This window comes from Chiloscyllium punctatum, chromosome 9 (assembly GCF_047496795.1).
Source record: "Chiloscyllium punctatum isolate Juve2018m chromosome 9, sChiPun1.3, whole genome shotgun sequence".
Lineage (NCBI taxonomy): Eukaryota > Metazoa > Chordata > Chondrichthyes > Orectolobiformes > Hemiscylliidae > Chiloscyllium > Chiloscyllium punctatum.
In genome coordinates, this window is record NC_092747.1 from 26802471 (window position 1) to 26827515 (window position 25045).

Consider the following 25045-nt stretch of genomic DNA (forward strand, 5'->3'; position numbering starts at 1 on the left):
TCCATGCCCCTCAATCTCCACTCCTTAATCAGGTCCTGTCCTAGGCTCCTCTCTGCTCCAAAGAAAACAATCCAAGTTTATCCAGCCTCTCTTCATGATAAACTATTCTTATCCCACACAACATCCTGGTGAATTTTGTCTGCATTCTATCTAGTGCAATAACATCCTTCTCAGAGCCTTGACCAGAAATGCAGGCAATACTACAACTGTGGCCTAACCAAAATCTTGTTCAGCTCCAAAATAATATTCTTATTCTTATAATCAATGCCATGACTAATAAGTTGGCAAAGGTAGCCTGGAGGCAGAGTTTGTTGAATGTATTAAAGACTGTTTCTTGGAGCAGTATGTTGTGGAACCAACCAGGGAGCAGGCTGCTCTGGATTTGGTATTGTGTAACGAGGAGAGATTAACTGATAACATCATAGTTAAGCATCTTCTATGGAGTAGTGACCATAGCATGATTGAATTTTAAATTCAGTTTAGGGGTGAGAATGTAGAGTCCCACAATAGTATTCTAGAATTAAACAAAGGAAATTATATAGGCATGAGGCCAGATTTGGCCTGAGTAGATTGGGCAGGAAGGCTAAATGGTAAGACAGCAGATGAGCAGTGACAGGTGTTTAAGGTGCTCCTCAATTCCTCACAATTAAAATATATCCCAGTGTGAAACAAAGATTGGGGGGGGGGGGGTAAAAAAACATCCATGGCTAAACAAAGAGGTCAACGACAATATAAAGTCAAAAACTAAGGTATGCCATATTGCAAAGGCAAGATGGAAGATTGAAACTTTCAAACGTAAAAAATTAATAAAAGGAGCTAAAGTAAATTACGAAAGAAAACTAGTACAAAATATTAAAATATCAAAAAGAATAGCAAAAACTTCTATAGGTATATAGAAGGAAAGAGAGTCGCTAATGTGAATGTTGGTCCCTTGGAAGATGAAACCAGAGAGCTAATAGTGGGGAACACTGAGATGGCAGAGATACTGAATCAATACTTTGCCTCAGTTTTCAAGGTGGTGGACAATAGTACCATTCATGTTCGAATGGGCAAATCAGAGGCACTGGATAAGATAGAACTTAGAACAAACAACATAGATAGGGAAAAGGTAGTAAGTAAACTATTAGGATTGAGGACAGAAAAGTCCCCTGGCCCTGATGGGCTAAATACTAGGATATTAAAAGGAAGGGACAGTGGAGATAGTAAATCCATTAGTTACAATATTCCAAAACTCCCTGGACACAGGAAAGGTTCCAGTGGATTGGAAAAAGGCCAGTATAATGCCCTTAATCAAAACGGGAAGGAGGCAAAATGTGGGAAATTACATAGCATTTAGTTTAACATCTGTTGTTGGGAAAAATGTTAGAATCAATTATCAAGGAAGCAATATTAGGACATTTAGAAAATCCAAATGCTATCCATCAGCCTGAAGGGCAGATCATGTTTGACTAATTTGCTAGAGTTCTTTGAAGATGTAACAAGCAAAATGGATCATCGGAATGCAGCACATGCAATTTATCTGGACTTCTAGAAGGTATTTGATAAGGTACCGCAAAAAAGGGTAATTCACAAGGTTGGATCATATGGAATCGGGGCAATTTATTAGCCTGGATAGATGATGGACAGAAGACAGAGTCAAGATAATTTTTTTTCCCCCCCGATTGGCAAAAGTAACTAGTGGGGTGCCATAGCGTTCAGTCCTTGGACTCCAACTATTTACAATCTACATTAATGGCTTGGATACAGGGATAGAAGCCCTATAGCCAAATTTGCAGATGACACAAAAATAGGAGGGATAGTAAATATGCAATGAGGAAATAAGAACCTTACAAATGGATATAGATAGGTTAGGAGAGTGGGCCAAAGTGTGGCAGATGGTGTTTAATGTGGGTAAGTGAGGGGTCATGTTTTCGGGTCAAAGAAATGGGAAGGTGACCTATTATTTTAATGGGGAGAGTCTACAGGTGCAGAGGGATCCAGGTGTACTGAAAACTAGCGGGCAGTTACAGCAGATAATAAAGAAAGCAAATGGAATGTTGGTTTTTATAACTAAAGGAATAGATTATAGAAGTTAGGAACTGTTGTTGCAACTATACTGTGTATTGGCGAGAACATACCTGCAATATTATTGCAGTTTTGGTCCCCTTATTTGAGAAAAGATGTCGTGGCATTGCAGGCAGTTTAGAAGAAGTTCACTAGGTTGATCCCAGAGATAAGGGGTTTGTCATATGAAGACAGATTGAACAGTTTAGGCCTATACTCTCGGGAACTGAGAAGAATGAGGGGAGATCAAATTGAAGTACTCCAGGTGATAAAAGGTGTGGATAAAATAGATGTGAAATGGGGCATTTTAGGATGAAAGCTCATAGTCATAAGGGACAGCAAATTTAAAACAGTTGAGGAGGACCTATACTTCCCCCATCTATGGAATTCACGACCCCAAAGTGCAGTGGATGCTAGGACAGTTAGTACATTTAAAGAGGCGTTAGACAGATTTTTAATTGAGAATGGGTTGAAGGGATATGGAAAGAAGGTTAAGCCCCCAAGATTTTTCTGAACTTCCTAGTGTCTTGCCATTCATTGAATACTCCCTTGTCTTGTTACATCTTCCAAGGTGCATCACCTGATGCTTATCAGGATTAAATTCCATCTGCCCGATCTGTGCTGAATTTGACATCAACTGCAACAACAGAAAGATCATTAAAGGTTGGCTGTATGACCTAGTGTGTTTTTGTTTTGGTGGTGGGGGTGGGCAAAGGGGATTTTAAACTGAGAACTGCTTAAATGGATGCTGTAGAGGTGAAATATTCCTTGGTTAATATCCTATTGTCAGATCGTTCAGGGTCAACTGAAACTCCCACCCTATCTGTACAGATGCACCTGGGAGCTTCAAATTTCAGGCTCATCCCTAAATTTAGTGGAAACTGGATACTGAAAATATTATACAACTCTCACTAGCTCATAATTCCCTTAAGTTACTCCTGGAAATATAAATTTTATCATGTTTGTGTTAAAAAGTCACATTTTTGACAATATAAATTGTTATGTAAATAAATTCTTACTTCATTTGTACAAGACTTGTTTAAAAGAAACCTTTTTCTAAGCAAAAAAAATTAAAGACTCCTAACCTTTAGAGTTGCTCATATTCAAAACAATACAAATAGTTGAGGTGCTGAAATTCTATGCCACATGCAAGTTCTACATACTCAAGATATACTGTTATGAAGGTGTAGAAGTGTACTATATCTTTAAGAAAGTTAAAAGCTAGCAGAACGACCTGACAGCATTAAGTGCTCTGAACAAGATATAATGTAACCTTTTGATCCAGCAGCTAGTATAGCTAGTTGCCTGGAGACAAAAACAAATTTGAATTAGGCCAATCAGTTTAAACTAGACCCCATATATAAAAAAACAAACTCCAAACAAGTCTGAATTTAGTATATTAACAATATTAAAACCAATGACACAATCCAATGCTTTGAGGTATAAAACCGAAACAAAAACCGAACAGTTGAGAGAGAACTGCCAAGCCACCAACATCTGCAGACTGCCCAGAAAATTAGTTCTCTTAAAAAGGTCCATTTACCTAGCAACCACCTGCAAAAGAGAAACCCTAAGAAGAAGAAAATCTACAGAGGAAGATTTGACAGCTGCCTGGTTTTGAAATTTGAATTTTGGTAAATCTTAATTGGGGGTTTTATCAGTCTAGTATTATAGGAGGAAAAGTTAATTATAGGCTAGAAGAAGGAGTTGTAAATAGTTGTTAATTATTCTTGGTTATACTTTAAGAAATAAAGTTGTTAATTTTTGCTTTAACTAGCTTTTGGCTTCTCGAATTTTCACAGATTACCGCACGGGATAAATCTTTTCTGTGTTGCTGGCTTTAAATTAACAGAGGGGGCTTACCCCGTGTCGCAACATTTTATCAATTTATACCATTGTGTATTGTTATGAAAACTATGTACATGAATTTCTCTTCAATACAAAAGGTGAATCAAACACCAGTCAGCTTGGCTCAATAAATAGCATATATGCCTGTATTAGAAGACTGCCAAAATTTAAAGTAGACTGGCATTCACGAACAGTAACGAAGCAGTGCTGTACTGTGAAGATAAATGGTATTCCTTTGTAACAAGGTGTTAAACAACTATTCTGTTTACCTGTTTGACTGGATGTTAAGATTCCAGGGATTTTTTTTTGAAAGATCAAGGTATCTCAGAATCTGATGTGCAATTCTCCAAGTTGTAAACACTGGCAGATGGTTCAATAGAGTGGCATTTGTATTCTCACAATAGATTATCTATACTTCAAAAAGTAAGTGGTTGTGAAACATTAGGACAGTTTATCATTTTCAACAAGGTGCATTTTAAATGCAAATAATCTCAATCTTAATATAGAAATCCACAATTATTCACAGAAATCGGGTCAGGTGCAGTAAACTACATCAGAATGAATCACACGACACTCAACAGGATTTCAGGCCCCAATAACCTGTCAACATTCAAACAAAACAAATGCTAAATAGAGCAATGTTAACTGAGGACTTCCTGTATATTTTATCCTGGCCATAACAAATGCTACCATATACTTCATGTGAACATAGCCAAGTCATTCAAACAGCTCAGCAGCAAACACCAATTAAACTAGAATGGCTCAAGCACAGAATAAGAGATCCAATTGCCAAAATTACAAAACAGCTTCACAAGATTGAATTTGTTACCCAGATTCTTTGAAATCTGAAACATATTTTGCTAGGGTGTTGCATTACAAAAATTAAATTTTCAGCACATTAAAAAAAAGTAGTTGGCTCAACTACAGCAGTGAAGGCCAGTGGTGTCAGAATTGCAGTAAATTCAAGCTGTTGTCTTGTGACTTGTTTCATCAGCTCTGGATCTCTGACAGTTTCCACAATCATGAACAAAAACATAAATGAACATCAGCACTATATGTAAGATACATCTACATAAACACCAGTGTCTTTTACAAACAGATTAACCTTTTAGAAACACTCTGTTACTTATCTCCCCAGGTATAAAATAATCATTGAAGGCTTTCCTAAATTATGACCAAAGATCTGTGATAGTTCTGTCACCTTAAATGCTCTCAACCAGAGGCTAATCATGCAGCAACAAAGCCAAGAAAAGCAGATGCCAGGGTCACTTCAATTCTATTGATACACACATGAATAATGAGGTTAACTTGGGAATATGTGCCTCAAAAGCACTTCTACAATTCTGGGAACTGTCCTATTGTATACTACATTTATTTTACAGTACTGCTATCAATGTAGCTCCAAGTTAAAAATCATGGACCAGGACTGTGGAACAGAGGCAGAAAATCAGCCATGTTCTGGATAGATATCAAGGGCAGTTCTGGAAGTCTTCTGATCAACGTAACATCTGGAGAATTAATCATTTTCAAAGTATCACTCAGACTGTCAACTGATTCTTAGAAGTAGCATTCAAGTGTGCCTTACTAATCAATATAATGCCAGAGTTTCAAGTGTTAAAAATGATTGTTTGTTTCAGTAAATATATACTTGAACTACAATGAGCTTATTAAATGTAGCTAAATGGCTCATCATACCCAATTCTGTATCTAATAAATGATTTGCAGTGATAACATATGTTCTAATCCACAAAGAATTATGAACTTGCTTTGAAAAAAAAATTCATTCATTTAGGCCAGCATTTATTATCCATTTCTAATTGCCTAGAAGGCAGTTAAGTGTCAACCACATTGCAATGGAGTTGCATTAGGTAAGAAAGGCATATTTTCTTTCCTATAAAGCATTTGTGAACCAGATGTGATTTTACAACACCATTAGGTCAGCTTCTTATTCCAGATTCTATCACTGTGCGATTCAAGCCCAGTGTCCCAGAACATTAGCCTGAGGTTTTAGAATACTTGTCCAGTGACATTACAACTTTGCCATAACTTTCTCTGATTTAAAAGAAAACTCTCACAAAGATTCTGGACCAAATAATTCCAACTTTTCTGTAAATCAGTTATAATATTTTCTAAAAATATAAAATAGATGCATAATTTTCATGGTTATTTTGCTACTGTGCTACCGTTCAGATGCTGAGCCGTATTCACTGAATGCAGCCTTTTCTGACCTTCTCAAATTTGAAGCAGGATTTACTTCAGACTAGTGTTTTCCTGGTTAAACCCACAGACGGAAGTTATAAAAACACTGTGTACCAGCACCACAGCCCTTATTTCTCCAAACACTAATGGCATTTTATTATCCATTATGCAAGAATGCTATTCTGGGCCATGCGCCAACTGACAAAGTATACACAATCTTTCCCTTACCAAAGTGCAACTTAGTTACTGCTGTATCGCAGCCATTAAAAATGTATCATCTGACATATGAAACTAGGAATGCAAAATTACAATCTGCACATTTTCTAGAAAGAAAGCAGTTTTTTTTTAAAGACAAGGAATGAAATAAGATAGGGCACTAAAAAATTGAACCTCCCCCCCCACCCACAAATCTTATAAGCTATTATCCCAAGCTTTCTCCCAGGGCCACATCATTTGCTCTGGTATGTGAAAGTCAGTATAGCAAAACATCATAGATTTAGAAACAACAGATATAGAATCACTGCAAGGTGTTCCAGTTTAACGCAACAGCAAAGGATGACATCAGTTTCTTACATTCAAGTTATATTAATACACAAGTACATATTTGCAAAAGACCAGACTCTCAGTTTTCTGAAACTGTAAAGTGAATAAATCAAAACCTCAAAAGCTGTTTTCAACACAAGTTATTTTAACTGAGTGTACTATACAATCTTCCAAAGCTTTCTTTGGAGGAAAGGGGAATAAAATAGGTTGAGAAGAAGGATGATGCCCAAGAAGCAAAATGCTCACAATTGTACAACTGTTTAATCTTCTCCACAATACCAAATATATTTGTTCAGTTTTCTACTAGCACAATGCAAACTTAAATATTTTTGAAGGATAAACTTTATTTTAAAATTGATTTTTCTAGTTAGTACATTTTCAGCTTAATGGGAAATTATTAAAAAAAGGGGAAATATGTTAGGTTGCTAAGAGCAAACAGTTAAGTCATACTTAATTGAGCAGCAAATACAAGATGGGAAAATATTTCCTGTCATAACCACCGATACTTTCCAAATAACTCAAATGTGATGAATGGTCATTTAAGAAGTTCCCACTGCTTGTAAAATTGAACCCCAGCTTGTGGAAAGAGTAAACAAGCAGCGAAAATATATGCAATTCTCTCCTCAGCATACTAAACACGTAACTGCCTTCTTTTGACTTTCAGCAATCAGATCAACAGTTTTTAAAAAACAAACTGGAGCCTTATGGATGTAAACATGGGTATCTGCACAAACCTGTAAGGAATAGCTTCCACAATGTTGGCAATGCCATACAAAGATAAAAGATTAGAGAGATTAGGTAAAATTCTTATTCAGTATCTATTTGATCATCTGTTTGTTGCTTCCAGGAGCACAAAAGACAGACAGGTGGGGAACTTAATCGAGTGACAGGCCAAAATTCAGAATCCCAACAGCAGGATGAATGTTTGAAATAAGTTCGCCAAACTTTAAAAGTGGACTAAGCTTCCAGATGGCAAGAAGTAGGAAGGCTTTTCTGCATGTATTTGCATCTTATGAATGCTCATTAAAATGCCAGCTCACCAGAATTAAAGTCATCGCTCTATTAAGTTCACAATAATTAATTGAGAGATTGAGGCTGGAACATCATAGGCATAAATGTACAGGAATAGGCCAAGGCTAAAAGTCCATCTGTCTGGAGGAGAGGTGCGTGATGAGAAAGGAAAGGAAGTGACCAGAATGTTTAGCTGTAGGCATCCAGTTCAAGGACTTGAGTAATGCTCTGTTCTTCAGGCAATGAAGAACTGTCTATAAATTCTTTAGACATGATGACATGATCTTTGATTTGAGAGTAAGCATCAGAGCTAAACAACTTCCTGCAGCCCAGCTTCAGGATTTGCTATTTTATCTGCAAGTATATAATTACCAAACTAATCTGACCATGGTGAGAATGTCCTTCTGCCTAAAGTAGACTACAAAGTGGAAGATTCTGCCCATAGTGTACAATGAGCATGAGCATGTCAGAGAATGTGCAAGAGCATGTAAAACTAGGGTCAAACAAAAAATTACAAGGATCAAATCAAAATCTCTCACCTTTTCGAGATGTTATTACACACCTCTACAGCAGGTGAGCCTCCCAGTTCAGGGTAGGGACACTACCACTGCACCACAGGAGGACCCCCCTACTATTAGGCTAGTCCATTGACATTACTACTACATGGTTATCACCAACCACTCTCGTACCTTATGACAAATTGAATTTAATAATGTAACATGGCTTCCCAATGTAAACGGCTATTGATACATTTTAGTTGGCATTAAATTACATAAATGGAAATAGTTGTTTTTGACATACAAGGCAATTTTAATTTATATGTTCCGAACCTTCACCGTTTTAGTCATCAAAGACAAGGAAAAACAAATGCTTTTCCTATAGGTGGCAAAGATGATTAGCCAGGGCACTGTCAAGTTGACCAGTCTATTGATCTGATAGCTTGTAGACATACCATATACCAGGTTGCAACACCAATTATCTAATAGATATCCAAAAATAATTCTCTCCTTTTCTAATCGCAATTTGTGCTGATTTCTAACAATTCCAGACCTATTCAATCCCTTCCTATTTAATTCATTATACTTTTCCCTGACACTTGCCAGCAGGAATTATTAAGCACTACAACTGCTTTTCTCCTTAAGCCCAAGGTTTTACAATTACAGAAAATTACTTTTAAATAAATGTCAATTTAATTTCTATGCTTGTTTTATCATATTTGCCTCTTTTGCATCATTTATGTCTCATTTTACTACTTCACCTCCATTTGAATTGTGATAGGAGTCATTGCATTATGAGGGAAGAGCTATAAGGCAGCAGAATTCATTACCCCCAAAGTAATCCAAATGGCTTCCTTCTCTGTACAACCCCCAGCTTAAGAAGCAGGAAAATCGGCATTTCGGGCAAAAGCCCTTCATGAGGAATATTCCGGATGAAGGGCTTTTGCCTGAAACGTCGACTTTCTGCTCTTCGGTTGCTGCCTGACCTGCTGTGCTTTTCCAGCACCACTCTAATCTAGACTCTGGTTTGCAGCATCTGCAGTCCTTGTTTTTACCCCGGCTTAAGAATCCTATTCAGGGAAAATTGATTCTTTGTTCAATAACAATTCGACAAGTATATAGAACATTACAGTGCAGTGCAGGCCCTTTGGCCCTCGATGTTGTGCCACCCTGTGAAAGCAATCTGAAGCCCATCTAACCTACATTATTCCATTCTCGTCCATATGCCTATCAAATAACCATTTAAATGCATGTAAATTTGGCAAGTCTACAACTGTTACAGGCAACACGTTCCACGCCCCTACTATTCTGAGTAAAGAAACGGACATCTGTCCTATATGTATCACTTCTCAATTTTAAGCTATGCCCCCTCTTGCTATCCATCACCACAGTGGGAGAAATCTCTCATTGTCCAATCTAACCCTCTATCTTATATGTCTCAATTAAGTCAGGCTCAACCTTCTCTCCAACAAGAACAGCCTCAAGTTGTCTCAGCCTTTCCTCGTAAGACCTTCCCTCCATACCAGGCAACATTCTAGTAAATCTCCTCTGAACCCTTTCCAAAGTTTCCACATCCTTCCTATAATGCGGTGACTAGAAATGCACAAAACAGTCCAAGTGCGGTCGCACCAGAGATTTGTACAGCTGCAGCATGACCTCATGGTTCCGAAACTCAACCCCTCGACTAATAAAAGCTAACACACTTCGTTCTTGACAGACCTATCAACCTGGGTGGCAACTTTGAGGGATCTATGTACATGGACACAGAGATCTCTCTGCTCATCTCCACTACTAAGAATCTTACTTTTTGGTGATGTCGGTGTTGGACTGGAGTGTACAAAGTTAAAAATCTCAACACCAGTCCAAAAGATTTATTTGGAAACACTAGCTTTCAGAGCGCTGCTCCTTCATCAGGTGGACAACCACTCTGCATTTCTGTTTCTCCTTTCAAAGTGAATTACCTCACACTTTTCTGCATTAAACTTCATTTGCCACCTCTCATCCCAGCTCTGCAGCTCATCTATGTCCCTCTGTAACTATTAGCATCTTTTGGCACTATCCAGAACTCCACTGAACCCAGTGTCATCCGCAAATTTACTGACCCATCCTTCTATGCCCTCATTCAGGTCATTAATAAAAAAAACAACAGTGGACCTAAAACAGTTCCTTGCAGTACACCACTAGTAAATGAAACTCAGGATGAACATTTCCCATCAACCACCACCCACTGTCTTCTTTCAGCTAGCCAATTTCTGATCCAAACTACTAAATTGCCCTCAATCCCATGCCTCCGTATTTTGTGTGGTAGCCTACCATGGAGAACCTTATCCATATACACATCAACCACTTTACCATTATCCACCTGTTTGGTCATCTGCTCAAAAGATTTGTGAGGCATGACCTACCCTTCACGAAACCATGAACATATAGTGGTATATAGTGATACAAAATAAAAAATTCCATATTTTATCATGTCACAATAAATCAACAGCATTAAATTCACCTCAATTTTAGATCTTGTAAATAATGGGTGTGAATGAATATATACAGTAAAAAGCACAGTTTCACCCTGAATCTCTGCATTTAATACTCAGGTTAAAGTGAATGTTCAGTTATGGTTAAGCTGATCTCTGCAATTAAACCTATTCTAACATGTCATTTCAGGGGTTTTGTGATACATAATGAATATTTTGTACAGAGACTTCTGAACTCTGAAGATTCAAATTCTCCTGAATATCTTTTTAAGAAATACTTATTTGCAATTACCATTAACATGACTTTACTTATATAGTATTTTTCTTCTTTACTGATTGGTGCTACGACTGCCATGTGATTCCCCCACAGTATCCCCTTCAGATAACAAAGTTGAATGGAAACAAAATATATGACACACCTTTATTGGTTAAGGTGACAAGGTTATGCTTTTGAACTATAATGGGAGTTACAAAGTGGTACGCAGGTTTTAAGCCTGTCTATCAAACTTTAATGTGCCACAAGTCTCAATTGTAAGACTATGAAGACAGTTTATACACTGCACTGATAAAGGGTTTAAATAACACTGGAAACACCATTTCATTAATTCTGCATGAAGTTCATTTGTCATGAATTCATATAACATAATCATTACAAACCATATTAAAAAAGGGGAGACAAGTTAGTCTATCATTTGTAGTTGACTGTAGTAACTCCCTACAGTCATAAACATATAGCCCTAAGTATGCACTTACATTAAAATGGATTATCAATTGGGGAAAAAAACCGCAGAAGGTACTAGGAGGTTTCAACACAATATTGAAAATGTCCCTTGTTACAAACACATAAATCTATAACATTTGTGAAGTAAAAACAATTTATGTTCCCTTACAAAACTTTTCCCTCAAGAACTAAATAATTATATCTGGACTAGAATTCTCTGAAACATTTTGTCACCTTGACACACAAAGGTCATTCAGCACACATCTTATGGTGGCTCAGTGGTTAGCACTGCTACCTCACAGGAAAGTGACCCAGCCTGCATGGGTTTCCTCAGAGTGCACTGTTTTCCTCCCACAATCCAAAGATGTGTAAATTAGGTGGATTAGACATGGGAAATGCAGGATTACAGGATTGGGTAGGTATGTGGGTCTTTGTGGGATGCTTCGAGGTTTAGTGTGGACTCGAAGGGCCTAGTGGCCTGCTTCAACACGGGTGGGATTCTACATATTTGTAAAGAAATAGACATGTGCCCCATTTCAACATGTCTGACTACTGGCGTCATGAAAAGCAGGGTTAGCACAGACAAAATTGGCTGGCATGTTGATAGTTTCATGCTCAAGCTACCAGTGCCAAAAGAAAGATCCAAGAATCAGAAGGTATGAAAAGCTTTAACATTCAGAACTAGTATTTAGGTAAAATAAGAATATTCAGAAAATAAGAATGTTCATCTCTGCAACATTTCTTTCTGAAACAAAAATGAACTTTGAAGGAAGCACTTATGAGGAGGCAGGGGGTGAGATTTAAGTGTGAGGAGATTGTCTGCAGAGTTCAATAAGTCCTGCAGGACTATAGGCTTCCCTGTAAATAATCTGAAATTTATTTTTTATAATGTACCTTAAGTCACACAGACCCCTTTTGTTGAAAGATTTCATATAAATACTGGTTCAACATTACTGAAGTGCTCTTACTGTAAGCATTTGTACTATTTCTAATACTATCCACTATTTTTAACTGATTGATTCAACAGAATCTTAAATTGAAGCAGCTCATATGTGATGTAGACATTATAGAATAATTACTGCGGTCAACTACATTTGAACTTAAAATATTGTAACAGCAAAACATGGGCACAATTTCTAACACTGATTTACTACTTTATAAACAATTACCTTGAACACTGTTACCAGTACTGATACTCTATTACTTGGCGATGTGTCACATCTGCTGCATCGTGCAGGTTTAGGTTACTGATAATAGCTTATTGCCAAGCAAAGTCATAAAACAGAGAAATTTCAGATCCTTATAAAATTAATAGGCACTCCAAATATTATTGGCAGTTACAGCAGTAGTCCATATTAAGCTTCCCTCATAATAGGCAAATGCAACATAACCAAACTGAGCAAATCAGGGCATAAGTTAAAATTGGGGTGGACATTTTAGATTTAGAATCTTCACCCTACTCATCACCTGCTTTGGAGTCCAACACTGGTTACAATTGCACTTGCGGTGGCTGCAAGTAAACTAAAATCCCTACAATCCACAACTTTGCTTAGCCAAAGTTTATTTCTGCTGATCCAGCTAAATAAATCCTGACAGTTCTCCATTTTCTAGTAACTGTCAATAATTGAAATAAAGCTAGTGTAAAATTCTGCTCATAGTTAGGATTATGTGGGAAGCAAGAGAGGAAATTGCAGTACCGTTGGCAATGATCTTCTCGTCTTCACTGGCAACTGGGGTGGTACCAGGGGACTGGAGAGTAGCGAATGTTGTGCCCCTGTTCAAAAAAGGGAATAGGGATAACCCCGGGAATTACAGGCCAGTTAGTCTTACTTCTGTGGTAGGCAAAGTAATGGAAAGGGTACTGAGGGATAGGATTTACGAGTATCTGGAAAGACACTGCTTGATTAGGGACAGCCAGCACGGATTTGTGAGGGGTAGGTCTTGCCTTACAAGTCTTATTGAATTCTTCGAGGAGGTGACCAAGCATGTGGATGAGGGTAGAGCAGTGGATGTAGTGTACATGGATTTTAGTAAGGCATTTGATAAGGTTCCCCATGGTAGGCTTATGCGGAAAGTCAGGAGGCATGGGATAGAGGGAAATTTGGCCAATTGGATAGAAAACTGGCTAACCGGTCGAAGTCAGAGAGTGGTGGTAGATGGTAAATATTCAGCATGGAGTCCAGTTACAAGTGGAGTTCCGCAGGGATCAGTTCTGGGTCCTCTGCTGTTTGTAATTTTTATTAATGACTTAGATGAGGGAGTCGAAGGGTGGGTCAGTAAATTTGCAGATGATACAAAGATAGGTGGAGTTGTGGACAGTGAGGAGGGCTGTTGTCGGCTGCAGAGGGACTTAGATATGATGCAGAGCTGGGCTGAGGAGTGGCAGATGGAGTTCAACCCTGCCAAGTGTGAGGTTGTCCATTTTGGAAGAACAAATAAGAATGCGGAATACAGGGTTAATGGTAGGGTTCTTGGTCAGGTGGAGGAACAGAGGGATCTTGGGGTCTATGTACATAGATCTTTGAAGGTTGCCACTCAGGTGGATAGAGTTTGTAAGAAGGCCTATGGAGTATTATCGTTCATTAGCAGAGGGATTGAATTCAAGAGTCGTGAGGTGATGTTGCAGCTGTACAGGACTTTGGTTAGGCCACATTTGGAGTATTGTGTGCAGTTCTGGTCGCCTCACTTTAGGAAAGATGTGGAAGCTTTGGAGAGGGTGCAGAGAAGATTTACCAGGATGTTGCCTGGAATGGAGAGTAGGTCGTACGAGGATAGGTTGAGAGTTCTCGGCCTTTTCTCGTTGGAACGGCGAAGGATGAGGGGTGACTTGATAGAGGTTTATAAGATGATCAGAGGAATAGATAGAGTAGACAGTCAGAAACTTTTCCCCCGGGTACAACAGAGTGTTACAAGGGGACATAAATTTAAGGTGAAGGGTGGAAGGTATAGGGGAGATGTCAGGGGTGGGTTCTTTACCCAGAGAGTGGTGGGGGCATGGAATGCGCTGCCCGTGGGAGTGGTAGAGTCAGATTCATTGGTGACCTTTAAGCGGCATTTGGATAGGTACATGGATGGGTGCTTAATCTAGGATAGAAGTTCGGCACAACATCGTGGGCCGAAGGGCCTGTTCTGTGCTGTATTGTTCTATGTTCTATGTTCTAATTCAATGGCGTTACTATCACTGAATTCTCACTAACATCCTGAGGATTACCACTGACCAGAAACTGAACTGGACCAGCCAAAAAAAATCCCTCTCTCCAAGAGCAGGTCAGAGGCTACGAATACTGTAGTGACTTAACTATTTCCTGACTCTCCAAATCCTGTCCAGAAGCTACAGAGCTTAAGTCAGGAGTGTGATGGAATATTCCCCACTTGCCTGAATGACTGCAGCTCCAACAACTCAAGAAGCTTGACACAATCTCAGGCAAAGCAGCCCACCTCACTGGCACCACATCCTGTCCCTCTACCAACAATGCTCAGTAGTACCAGTATGTACCATCTGTGCACTGCAGAAATTCAGCAAGACTCCACCACTTCCATCAAGAACAACAAGGGATGCAAATGAGTTGGAATACCACCACTTGTAATTTCTTCTCCAAGCATTAACCGCCTTCACTTGGAAATATATTGCCATTCCCTCAGAGTTGATGGATCAAAATCCTGGAATTCCCTCCCTAATAGAATTGTAAATCTACCTACAACAACATTGGCTGCTGTAGTGTAGCACGATACTGTATTACTGTATTAAAGCACTTCCTGACAACTTCTGTTCAATTATGGGCACAGTCAATTCATGCTAAATGCATAGGCTATAGATTTGCCAGTTAAAAGTATGACATTAACTCACTCAGCTAATCTTCCAAACTGATGAATCTCTAAATAAAACAAGAGGTTTTTGCTGTCATAATCTAGATGGGATAAACTACAATAAAAACTTGCTAATAAGATGACTTGGCTACAAATTGCCCCCCTATTATTTTGGGAGATTACACTTACTTGAAGATATACAACATATTGAATTTCATGTCTTTATCATATCAACTTAGCAACACAGTCAATCTCAGTTAAATGCCTCAATCGCAGTTAAATGCATTTAAAGTAAGCTCTATTTTTCATTATTTCTGTCCCATTAAAAAGACAATCCTATCAAGCTATATTGACTACATATTTACAGAAAGAGAACAGCTTCACAGAACTGCTAATTGAAAATCATTATGCAGCATACTGGATAAGTAAACTTCTCAAGAATGTAAACATTTGATAAAAACAGCTAACTTTTAAGCTTTTTCTTGGATTGAAGAAGAATGCAGTCACCAACACAGGCACTGTCTACTGATCCCTAGGATGACAGAGATTTGTTCCACAATGCAAGGCTGCGTAATTGGACACACATTTGAGAGTTTAAAGAGAATGAGGGGCAATCTCATTAAGGAATCCAATATTTAATGCTTTCCGCTGGTTGGGGAACATAAAACACAGGGATGTAATCTCAGGAAAAGAGGCTGACCTATTAGGACTGAGGGGCTGAGACATTTCTTTGCTTGAACGATTGTGAATTTTTGAAATTCTCCACCCCAAAGGATTGTATAGTTGTGGATGCTTTATTGTTAAGTTCACTCTTTATAATGAAAATAAATTCCTATGGTGAATACTTGTACCATTAGGACTAGTTTTATATTAGATACTTTATGTTTGCTAAGGGAAATTTACCAAATTGTGGTAAATGCATTTAACCAATATTGAGAAATTATTAAATGCCAAGAGGGTATGGCTTTATTAGTTAGTCCGTTCTGATTAAGAGTCACTAAACTCAAAACATTAACTCTGTTCTTCCCCAACAGCTGGTGCCAGAGCAGCTGAATTTCACCAATTTCTGTTTTTATTTTAAAGTAATAACTTAATTCATTTTCATTTCCCTCAAGGGCCCCTTACAAAAGGGAGTTAGTTCGTGAATTCAATAATGGATTCTGCTGTTTCACAATAATTGAGCCTTAAAGAGAGGAATTCACTCACACCTTACCTGAGCATAGTCCTTCTCAATTGCAATTCTCTTCTGACTGAAGGTCCTAGAAGACAAGAAACAAAGGTAAGTCAATTGGGAAAAGTACTAACACATAAACAATATATTTAAAACGATATACAAAGATGTAAATAAAGTATCTGAGACATAGTGGAATCAAAATGTTAACTGTTCCTCTCCACAGATGCTGTCAGACCTGCTGAGTTCCTTCAGCACTTTTATTTTCTTAAATAAAAACACTCTCTTGATGATTAACAATGCCTAATTGAATGTGTATTTCATTGTAACATAGTCAAAGCTAAGATGATTGTAAAAATAGTAGATCTTAAAAGTATTATTTGAAACTCAAGATTAATATGGAGTTTCATAGAGTACAGAATCAGATCTTTCAGTCCAACTCACGCATGCTGACCAGACATCCCAATCTGACTGATCCCATTTGCCAGCACTTGCCCATATCCCACTAAACCCTTCCTAATCATATACCCATCCAGATGCCTTTTAAATGTTGTAATTGTACATCCTCCACCACTTCCTCTGGCAGCTCATTCCATACACGCTCTGCAAGAAAAAGTTTTCCCTCAGATTGCTTTTAAATCTTTCCCCTCTCACCTTAAACCTATACCCTCTAGTTCTGGACTCCCCACCGTGGCAAAAAGACCTTGGCTATTCACCCATCCATGCTCCTCATAATTTTATAGACCTCTACAAAGATCACCCCTCCGCCTCCAATGCTCCAGGGAAAAAGGTCCCAGCCTATTCAGCCTCTCCCTATAATCAAACCTACCAGAATGTTGTCAGGACTGGAAAATATTTCCTACACCCTCTCAAGTTTAACAAAATCCTTCCTACAGAAGGGCAACCAGAATTGTATGCAGTATTCGAAAAGTGGCCTTCTCACGCAGAAAGCCTGATCAGTCCTAGCCTTTTCAAATACGTGTAAATCCTATCCCTCAGAATCCTCTCCAACAACTCACCCACCACTGACGTAAAATGCACTGGTCTATGGTTCCCTATCTTTCCTTATAGCCTTTCTTTGAAAATGGAACATTAGCCAACCTTCCGGCACTTCACCTGTGGCTGTTGATGATATAAGTATCTCAGAAAAGGGCCCGGCAATCTTTTCCCTAGATTCCCACAATATTCTAAATGAGAGACATATGACAAGGAGGAAACAGATGTCTCTCGGGCTGGAGGCTACAACATCATTTAAATGATCCGTAGATTAAACCTTCAATAGGATTCAATCATCAACAGGATTTTCTTAAACCTGATTGACAAGTTAAAACGTTGATTCTCATCACTTAAGTTACACTGAGCATTTATCGAATTCTGTTTTCCTTTGTGGAAATAATTTAACGCGTCTAAGGATACAGCTAGCTATAAGAGAAATAAGCATTTCTGTGGTTAGTGATACTTTTGGCAGACCTGTGAAAATAGTTCTTTGAAAGTGGAGTTGCAGGTGGATAGGATAGTGAAAGTGGTATTAAGTATGCTTGCCTTTATTGGTCAGTGCATTGAGTATAGGTGTTGGAAGGACATGTTATGACTGTACAGGACATTGGTTAGATCACTATTGGAATACAGCGTGCAATTCAGGTCTTCCTGCTAGCAGAAGGACGTGCAAAACATGAAAGGGTTCAGAGAAGATTTACAAGGATGTTGCCAGGATTGGAGGGTTTGAGCTATAGGGAGAGGCTTAATGGTTGGGGGTATTTTCCTTGAAGTATCGGAGGCTGAGGGATGGCCTTATAGAGATTTATCAAATCATGACGGGCGTGAATCGAGTAAATAGACAAAGTATTTGCCCCAGGTTGGGAGGAGTCATCCCAAACTAGACGGCATAGGTTTAAGGTGAGAGGGGAAAAGTTTAAAAGGGACCTCAGAGACAAACATTTTCACACAAAGTGGTGCATGTATGGAATGAGCTGCCAGAGGTGGTGATGGGAGTTGTGGCACAACTGCAACGTTTCAAGAAGGATATATCAACAGGAAGGGTTCAAAGGGATTTGGGCCAAATGGAACTAGCTATCTGGTGGCACTTAAAGCTCTATTAAAAAGACAATCTTATCAAGATATATTGACTACATATTACAGAGTTGGACCGAAGGGCCTGTACAGCTACTCTGTACAGCTCTATGACTCAGTGTAGCAAAGAATCGTATAATGGTAGCACGGTTTCTCATGCATTTGCCAAATTGTGGGGGACCTGAAGATGTTTCATAGATAACCACATTACTCATTTTTATGACAGGCAAAACATCTTTTAGCTCAATGGCACTGTCTAATTAGGGGCAACACGTGTGCATAAAAAGCAAGCTTCACCTGCTACTCAAACTTTTAGGGTACCTTACTTTTGTACGGTAATCGGAGGTATAGTGGACACATTATTTCTACCACAAAATGGATAATGTGGTATAAAATTTCAGTGCTGTGTGGTGGTGCCAGATATGCAGGCTGCACATGCCAAACACTATCAGATTGTAATTAGCTGCATTTTCCTTCCGCTCTTTGCGAATCCTGCAACAAAAGTCCAATATTATATGCAATTTTTGCACTTGCACAATGTTTGTGGAGTAATCTTGAATGTATGAAGAATTACGCTGAACAACAATTTAGAATCATCAGTTGAGTACGTCGTGTGGTACACTGGCATGTAATGGTAGCGACATATATTACTGCATAGCCTGTTCTTTGCAGACAGAAAGTAAATGTACATGTGCTGCACCTGTTTCAAATCAATAAAATAGGTCTCAGACACTTGTTAGTTTGTTTTAAACAGTTAACTGGTAGGACAAGTTATATAACTTTAAGCTAATCCTGCGATATTGTGATCATTACCTCCTCAAGGACCATGAACCACAGGACCCTCGTATCAATCCTTCCTTATTACACATTACTAAAATAACCTGTTTCTGGGTAGGTTATGCACCATACTATTTTATGCACTCGACAAACTCAACTCCAGTGCTATGCTTGTTGATCTTTATTAACAGTGCTACTTTCTGCTGTACTCTTCTGCCACTTCCTGTCAGACTTTGACTTTTTAAACCTCTTCACCACCCCGCATCTATACTTTCTCATTTCTTTTCTTTTTTTAAAAACATCCCTTCAATGGAATTCTTCATTTCTCTAATTAATTTAACACTGCATATACAATCCCAGCATGGTTCAAATAAAGCCTATTCCAACAAAACAACGCTTTCTCCACCCTCCCACCCCCAGTTCTGGTGCTAGTATCCCTGAATTGGAACCCATTTCTTCCACACTAATCTTTGACCAACATATTTACATCTCTCATGTAATTCACCAATGCCAATTTGCATTTGATTCAGGTAGTAATCTGACCAGATAACAACAATGAAAAAGATTCTGCATTTCAAATTTAGCTCCAAGCTGCTTGTCATTGGAACCTACAGGGACCACAACAATGAGATCTTTTCCATCTCACTTCCAAGTTCTTCTTCAGTCCAGAAGACATCTCCTTAACTTTAGCACCAGGTGGTCAATGCAACTTTCGAGACCCTTTCACTTTGCAGAGAACAGCATCTGAACAGTATCCATTTCCCTAATTATATGATACCCTGTTAATACAACATTTTGTTTTTGTCTCCCACTCGAATGGCACTCTAGACCATGGTGCATTGGTCAGTTCATAAATCTTCCTGTAGTCTCTGCGCTTGTCAACACTGAACCAGGAATCTCCTTCTTATTGGGCATTGGCTCAACCTACCATCACAACTGAAATAGTTTCTGATGACTTTAAAAAGACCCTGTACCAACAACTAGCAGAATGAACATCATATACAAAATACCTGCAAGGACTGCAACAAACACTACATTGGAAAGATGGGCAGGAAACTAGCTACCAGGATACATGAGCACCAACTAGCTACCAAAAGACATTACCAACTATCACTAGCATCCATACACGCACACAAACAGAGACACCAGTTCAACAGGGACAATACATCCATCCTGGGAAAGACATGCACTGGAATCTCTAGAAGCCTGGCATTCAAACCAGAACTCCATTAACATATTGATTTGGACTCCATTTACCAAACTCTTAGAAAAGGAACTGGAAATGATACGACCCACCACAACAGACCAAGGCATATAAATAGCAAGCAGGACAGAACACCAGTACTTCATCAAAGGCTCACTGATGACATTTCCTAGCATGGTGACAAAATATCTGAGAACAATTCTACCAGGTCAGCCAGTAAACTTACAACCTGACCCATAAGTGAGCGACAAATCTACTCCAAAATCACAAACCTTTTATTGCCAAAAACAACAAAATTGTGTGCATGTGGTATCATTTGCACTGATAGATACTGAAGTTATCTATTGTCCACACAACTGTTCCAATGAATTCGCAAAAACCAAGAGAACCGCAGAACTGGAAGTCAGAAACAAAAACAGAAATTGCTGGAGAGCTCGGCAACTCTGGCAGCATCTGGAGGGAGAAAAGCAAGTACTATTTTGAGCCTGCACTGCCATTCATTATGATCTTGGCTGGTCATTCAACTCAATAGTCTGTTCCGACTTTTCCCCATATCCTTTGATCCTTTACATCCAAAGTGCTATATCCAATACATCTACAGTATATCTATTTGTTTTCTATCCATGAGGCGCTTGCCTTTCTGGCAATGCCTGCATTTGTTGCCCATCTCAGCTGATCTTTCAGAGGCTAGTTAAGGAGTGAACCATGTTGCTGTTTATGATAGTCAATGATAGTTTCAAAGTCATCACGGAGCTAAGATTTTAACTCCACATTTTATTATTCCTTAGTGGAAGATAGGTATAGTGTAGAGATAGAATAAACGCGAGTTATGCAAAAGAACATGTAGCACTTATCCTGGTGAAGTGGAGAGTTATTGAACTTCTTCCTAGATTGCTTTGCATTCATTCAGATGGCTGAGACTGCAGAGAGCTGGCATGATCTGGTGTCACAACTTCCACTTTCTGTCCTGAGGGAAAGAGGACATCCTGTCTCTGTACAAACAAATCCAGGACCTCCAGGTTGCTGCCCACAAAGTGGGACATCAAATTCCCCTTGTTTGCTAAGTATCAGCCAAATACCAGGAACTGTGCAGGGCAGCTTTGAACTGAGTGCTTGTACAGGTGCATAGAAGACTTTTAATGATGATTCTAGCACTCAGGATGCCGGGCAATTCCAAATTTGCATCCTATCCTTTGTCTGTGATCTTACTGCCCTAATGTTTGTCAGCATAATGCAAGGACTGGTCTGTTCTGCCATGAAGAGAGTCCAATTGCTGAATGATGACATATCGATTGTTTTCTCATCTTAGAGCAATACAGTGCAGAACAGGCCCTTTGGCCCTCAATATTGCACCGACTGGTGAACTCTTCTCAGCTCATCCTCCTACACTATCCCATCATCACCCATATGCTTATCCAAGGATTGTTTAAATCTCCCTGATGTAACTGAGTTAACTACATTGACAGGTAGGGCATTCCACGCTCTTACCACTCTGAGTAAAGAACCTTCTTCTGACATCTGTCTTAAATCTATCACCCCTCAATTTGTAGTTATGCCCCCTCGTACAAGCTGACGTCATCAGCCTAGGAAAAAAACTTCCATTGTTTATCTTATCTAATCCTCTGATCATCTTGTATCTCTCTATCAAATCCCCCCTTAGCCTTCTTCTTTCCAATGAGCACAGATCTAAGTCTCTCAGCCTTTCCCCATAAGGCCTCCCCTCCAGACCAGGCAACATCCTGGTAAATCTCCTCTGCACGTTTTCCAAGGTTTCCACATCCTTGCCATGAGGGAGCGACCAGAACTGCACACAATATTGCAAGTGAGGCTGCACCAGCGTTTTGTACAGTTGCAGCATGATATTGCGGCTCCGAAACTCAATCCCTCTACCAATGAAACCTAACACACCATATGCCTTCTTAACAGCACTATCAACCTGGGTCGCAACTTTCAGGGATCTATGTACATGGACTCAAAGATCCCTCTGCACATCCACACTACCAAGAATTTAACTTTCCATTGACCCAATACTCTGCCTGCCTGTTATTATTCCCAAGGTGCATCATCTCACATTTAGCCGCATTGAACTCCATTTGCCACCTCTCAGCCCAATTCTGCAGTTTATCCAAGTCACCCTGTAAACTGTAACATTCTTCCACACTGTCCACTACTCCACCGACTTAATGCCGTCTGCAAATTTACTAATCCATCCACCTATGCCTGCGTCGAAGTCACTAATAAAAATGACAAACAGCAGTGATCCCAAAACAGATCCTTGTGGCACACCACTAGTAATCGGACTCCAGGCTGAATATTTTCCATCAACCACCACTCGCTGCCTTCTTTCAGAATGCCAGTTTTTAATCCAAAATGCTAAATCATCCTTAATTCCATGCATCGGCATTTTCTCCAACAGACTACCATGCGGAAGCTTATCAAAGGCTTTACTGAAGTCCATGTATACCACTTCAACTGTCCTACCCTCATCTACATGCTTAGTCACCTCCTCAAAATACTCAATGAGGTTTGTGCGACACGACCTGCCCTTGACGAAACCATGTTGACTATCTGAAATCAAATTGTTGCTTGCGAGATGATTATAAATCTTATCTCTTATAATCCTTTCCAAAACCTTTCCTACAACAGAAGTAAGGCTCAATGGTCTATAATTACCTGGGTAATCTCTACTGCCCTCCTTGAACAAGGGCACAACATTTGCAATCCTCCAGTCCTCTGGTATTAAACCTGTAGACAATGACAACTCAAATGTCAAAGCCAAAGGCTCTGCTATCTCCTCCCTAGCTTCCCAGAGAATCCTCCGATAAATCCAATCCGGCCGGGGGACTTGTCTACTTTCACTCCTTCTAGGATTGATAACACCTGCTCGTAATGAACCTCGATCCTTACTAGTCTAATATCTCGTATCCCTTTCTTCTCCTCTACAATATTCTCCTTTTACTGAGTGAAAACCGATGAGAAATGTTTGTTTAGCACCTCTCAGATCTCCACAGGGTCCATACTCAACTTCCCACTTGTGTCTTTGACTGGCCCTATTCCTACCCTAGTTATCCTTTTATTCCTCACATACCTATACAAAGCTTTAGGGTTCTCCTTTATTCTATTTACTAAAGACTGCTCGGGTCCTCTCTTTGCTCTTCTTAACTCTTTCTTTAAATCCTTCCTCGCTAATCTGTAACTCTCCATCACCTCATCAACACATAAGCCACCTTCTTCTGCTTAACAAGAGATGCAATTTCTGTAGTAAACTCTGGTTCTCTTACCTTATCACTTCCTTCCTGCCTGACAGGGTCATACCTATCAAGGACACACAATATCTGTTCCTTAAACTAGCTCCACATTTCCATTGTCTGTATCCTCTGCATTTTGCTACCCCATTCTATGCCTCCTAATTCTTGCCTGATCGCATTACCCTTGCCCCATCGATAGGTACATGCCACAGGTCAAGAGTAATCACTTTCTATTGCTAAATTAAATGTAACTGAATTATGGTCACTCTCTCCAAAGTGCTCACCTGCAACTAAATCAAACACCTGGCCTGGTTCATTACCAAGCACCAGATCTAGTGTGGCATCCCCTCTTGTCGGTCCTTTGACATACTGTCAGGAAACCCTCCTGTACACACTGGACAAAAACTGATCCAATCAACATACTAGAGTTATAGCATTTCCAGTCAATGTTGGGGCAGTTAAAGTCCCCCATAATGACCACCCTGTTCCTTTCACTCCTACCCAGAATAATTTTGCCATTCCACTCTTCCACCTCCCTGGAACTCTGCGGAGACCTACAAAAAGCTCCAAGCAGCATGACCTCTCCTCTCCGGTTTCTAACCTCAGCCCACACGACCTCAGTAGACGAGTCCTCATCAAAATTTCTTTCAGCCACAATTATACTATCCTTGACTAACAAGGCCACACCTCCCCTTTTTTTACCGCCTTGCCTGTTCTTAATGAAAAAGAGCTAAACCCTGCAACATCCATTCCTCAGCCTGCTCTATCCATGTCTCCGAAATGGCCAGAACATCAAAGTCCCAGGTACCTATCCATGCTGCAAGCTCACCTACCTTATTTCAGATACGTTTGGCATTGAAATAGACACACTTCAAACCCGTTTGCTGGCTGCCAGGACATTCCTGTTACCATGAAATCCTGTCCCTGTCCTCCCTACTCTCATCCTGCTGTGCACTGCAACTACACCTCAGATTCCCATCCTTCTGCTGAGCTAGTTTAAATCCACCTGAATAGCACCAGCAAATTTCCCACCCAGGATATTAGTACCCCTCTGGTTCAAAGTACCCCTCTTATTAGACATATTCGCACTAAGGGATCAGTTATTCCTAATACAATCCTGTCTTTAATTAGATCATTCATAGTTGCACAAATACACAAAATTCTCAAACCACTGTTACTCATCAATGGGCTCTTTTTCATCTTGAGCCCTAATACTAAATACATACTGTTTATAACTCATCTTAATTTGAGATTCAATACGTGCATTGCTCTCCATACACATAACCCTAACTTTCTACTCCTATATCACAATGTTAAGGATTACACGTTACCACATAACTGTGGTATCTTTTAAATTTGAATTAGATATGATGTTTAAAAACAAAGAATGGTTAACAGCTGTAAGAATGGGCACAGAAATGAGGTTATGTAG

The 25045-nt window shown here is 39.4% G+C and overlaps 1 protein-coding gene across 9 annotated transcripts in view; it reads right to left on the reverse strand.

Moving 5' to 3' along the window:
- Positions 1-25045, reverse strand: part of LOC140481231 (F-BAR and double SH3 domains protein 2-like) — a 245079-nt gene that overhangs the window by 192095 nt on the left and 27939 nt on the right. For all 9 annotated transcript variants that reach the window (XM_072577095.1, XM_072577094.1, XM_072577100.1 and 6 more), the window contains exon 3: positions 16357-16402. In XM_072577095.1, coding sequence (XP_072433196.1) covers positions 16357-16402 — 46 coding nt within the window. The remainder of the gene's footprint in view (positions 1-16356; positions 16403-25045) is intronic.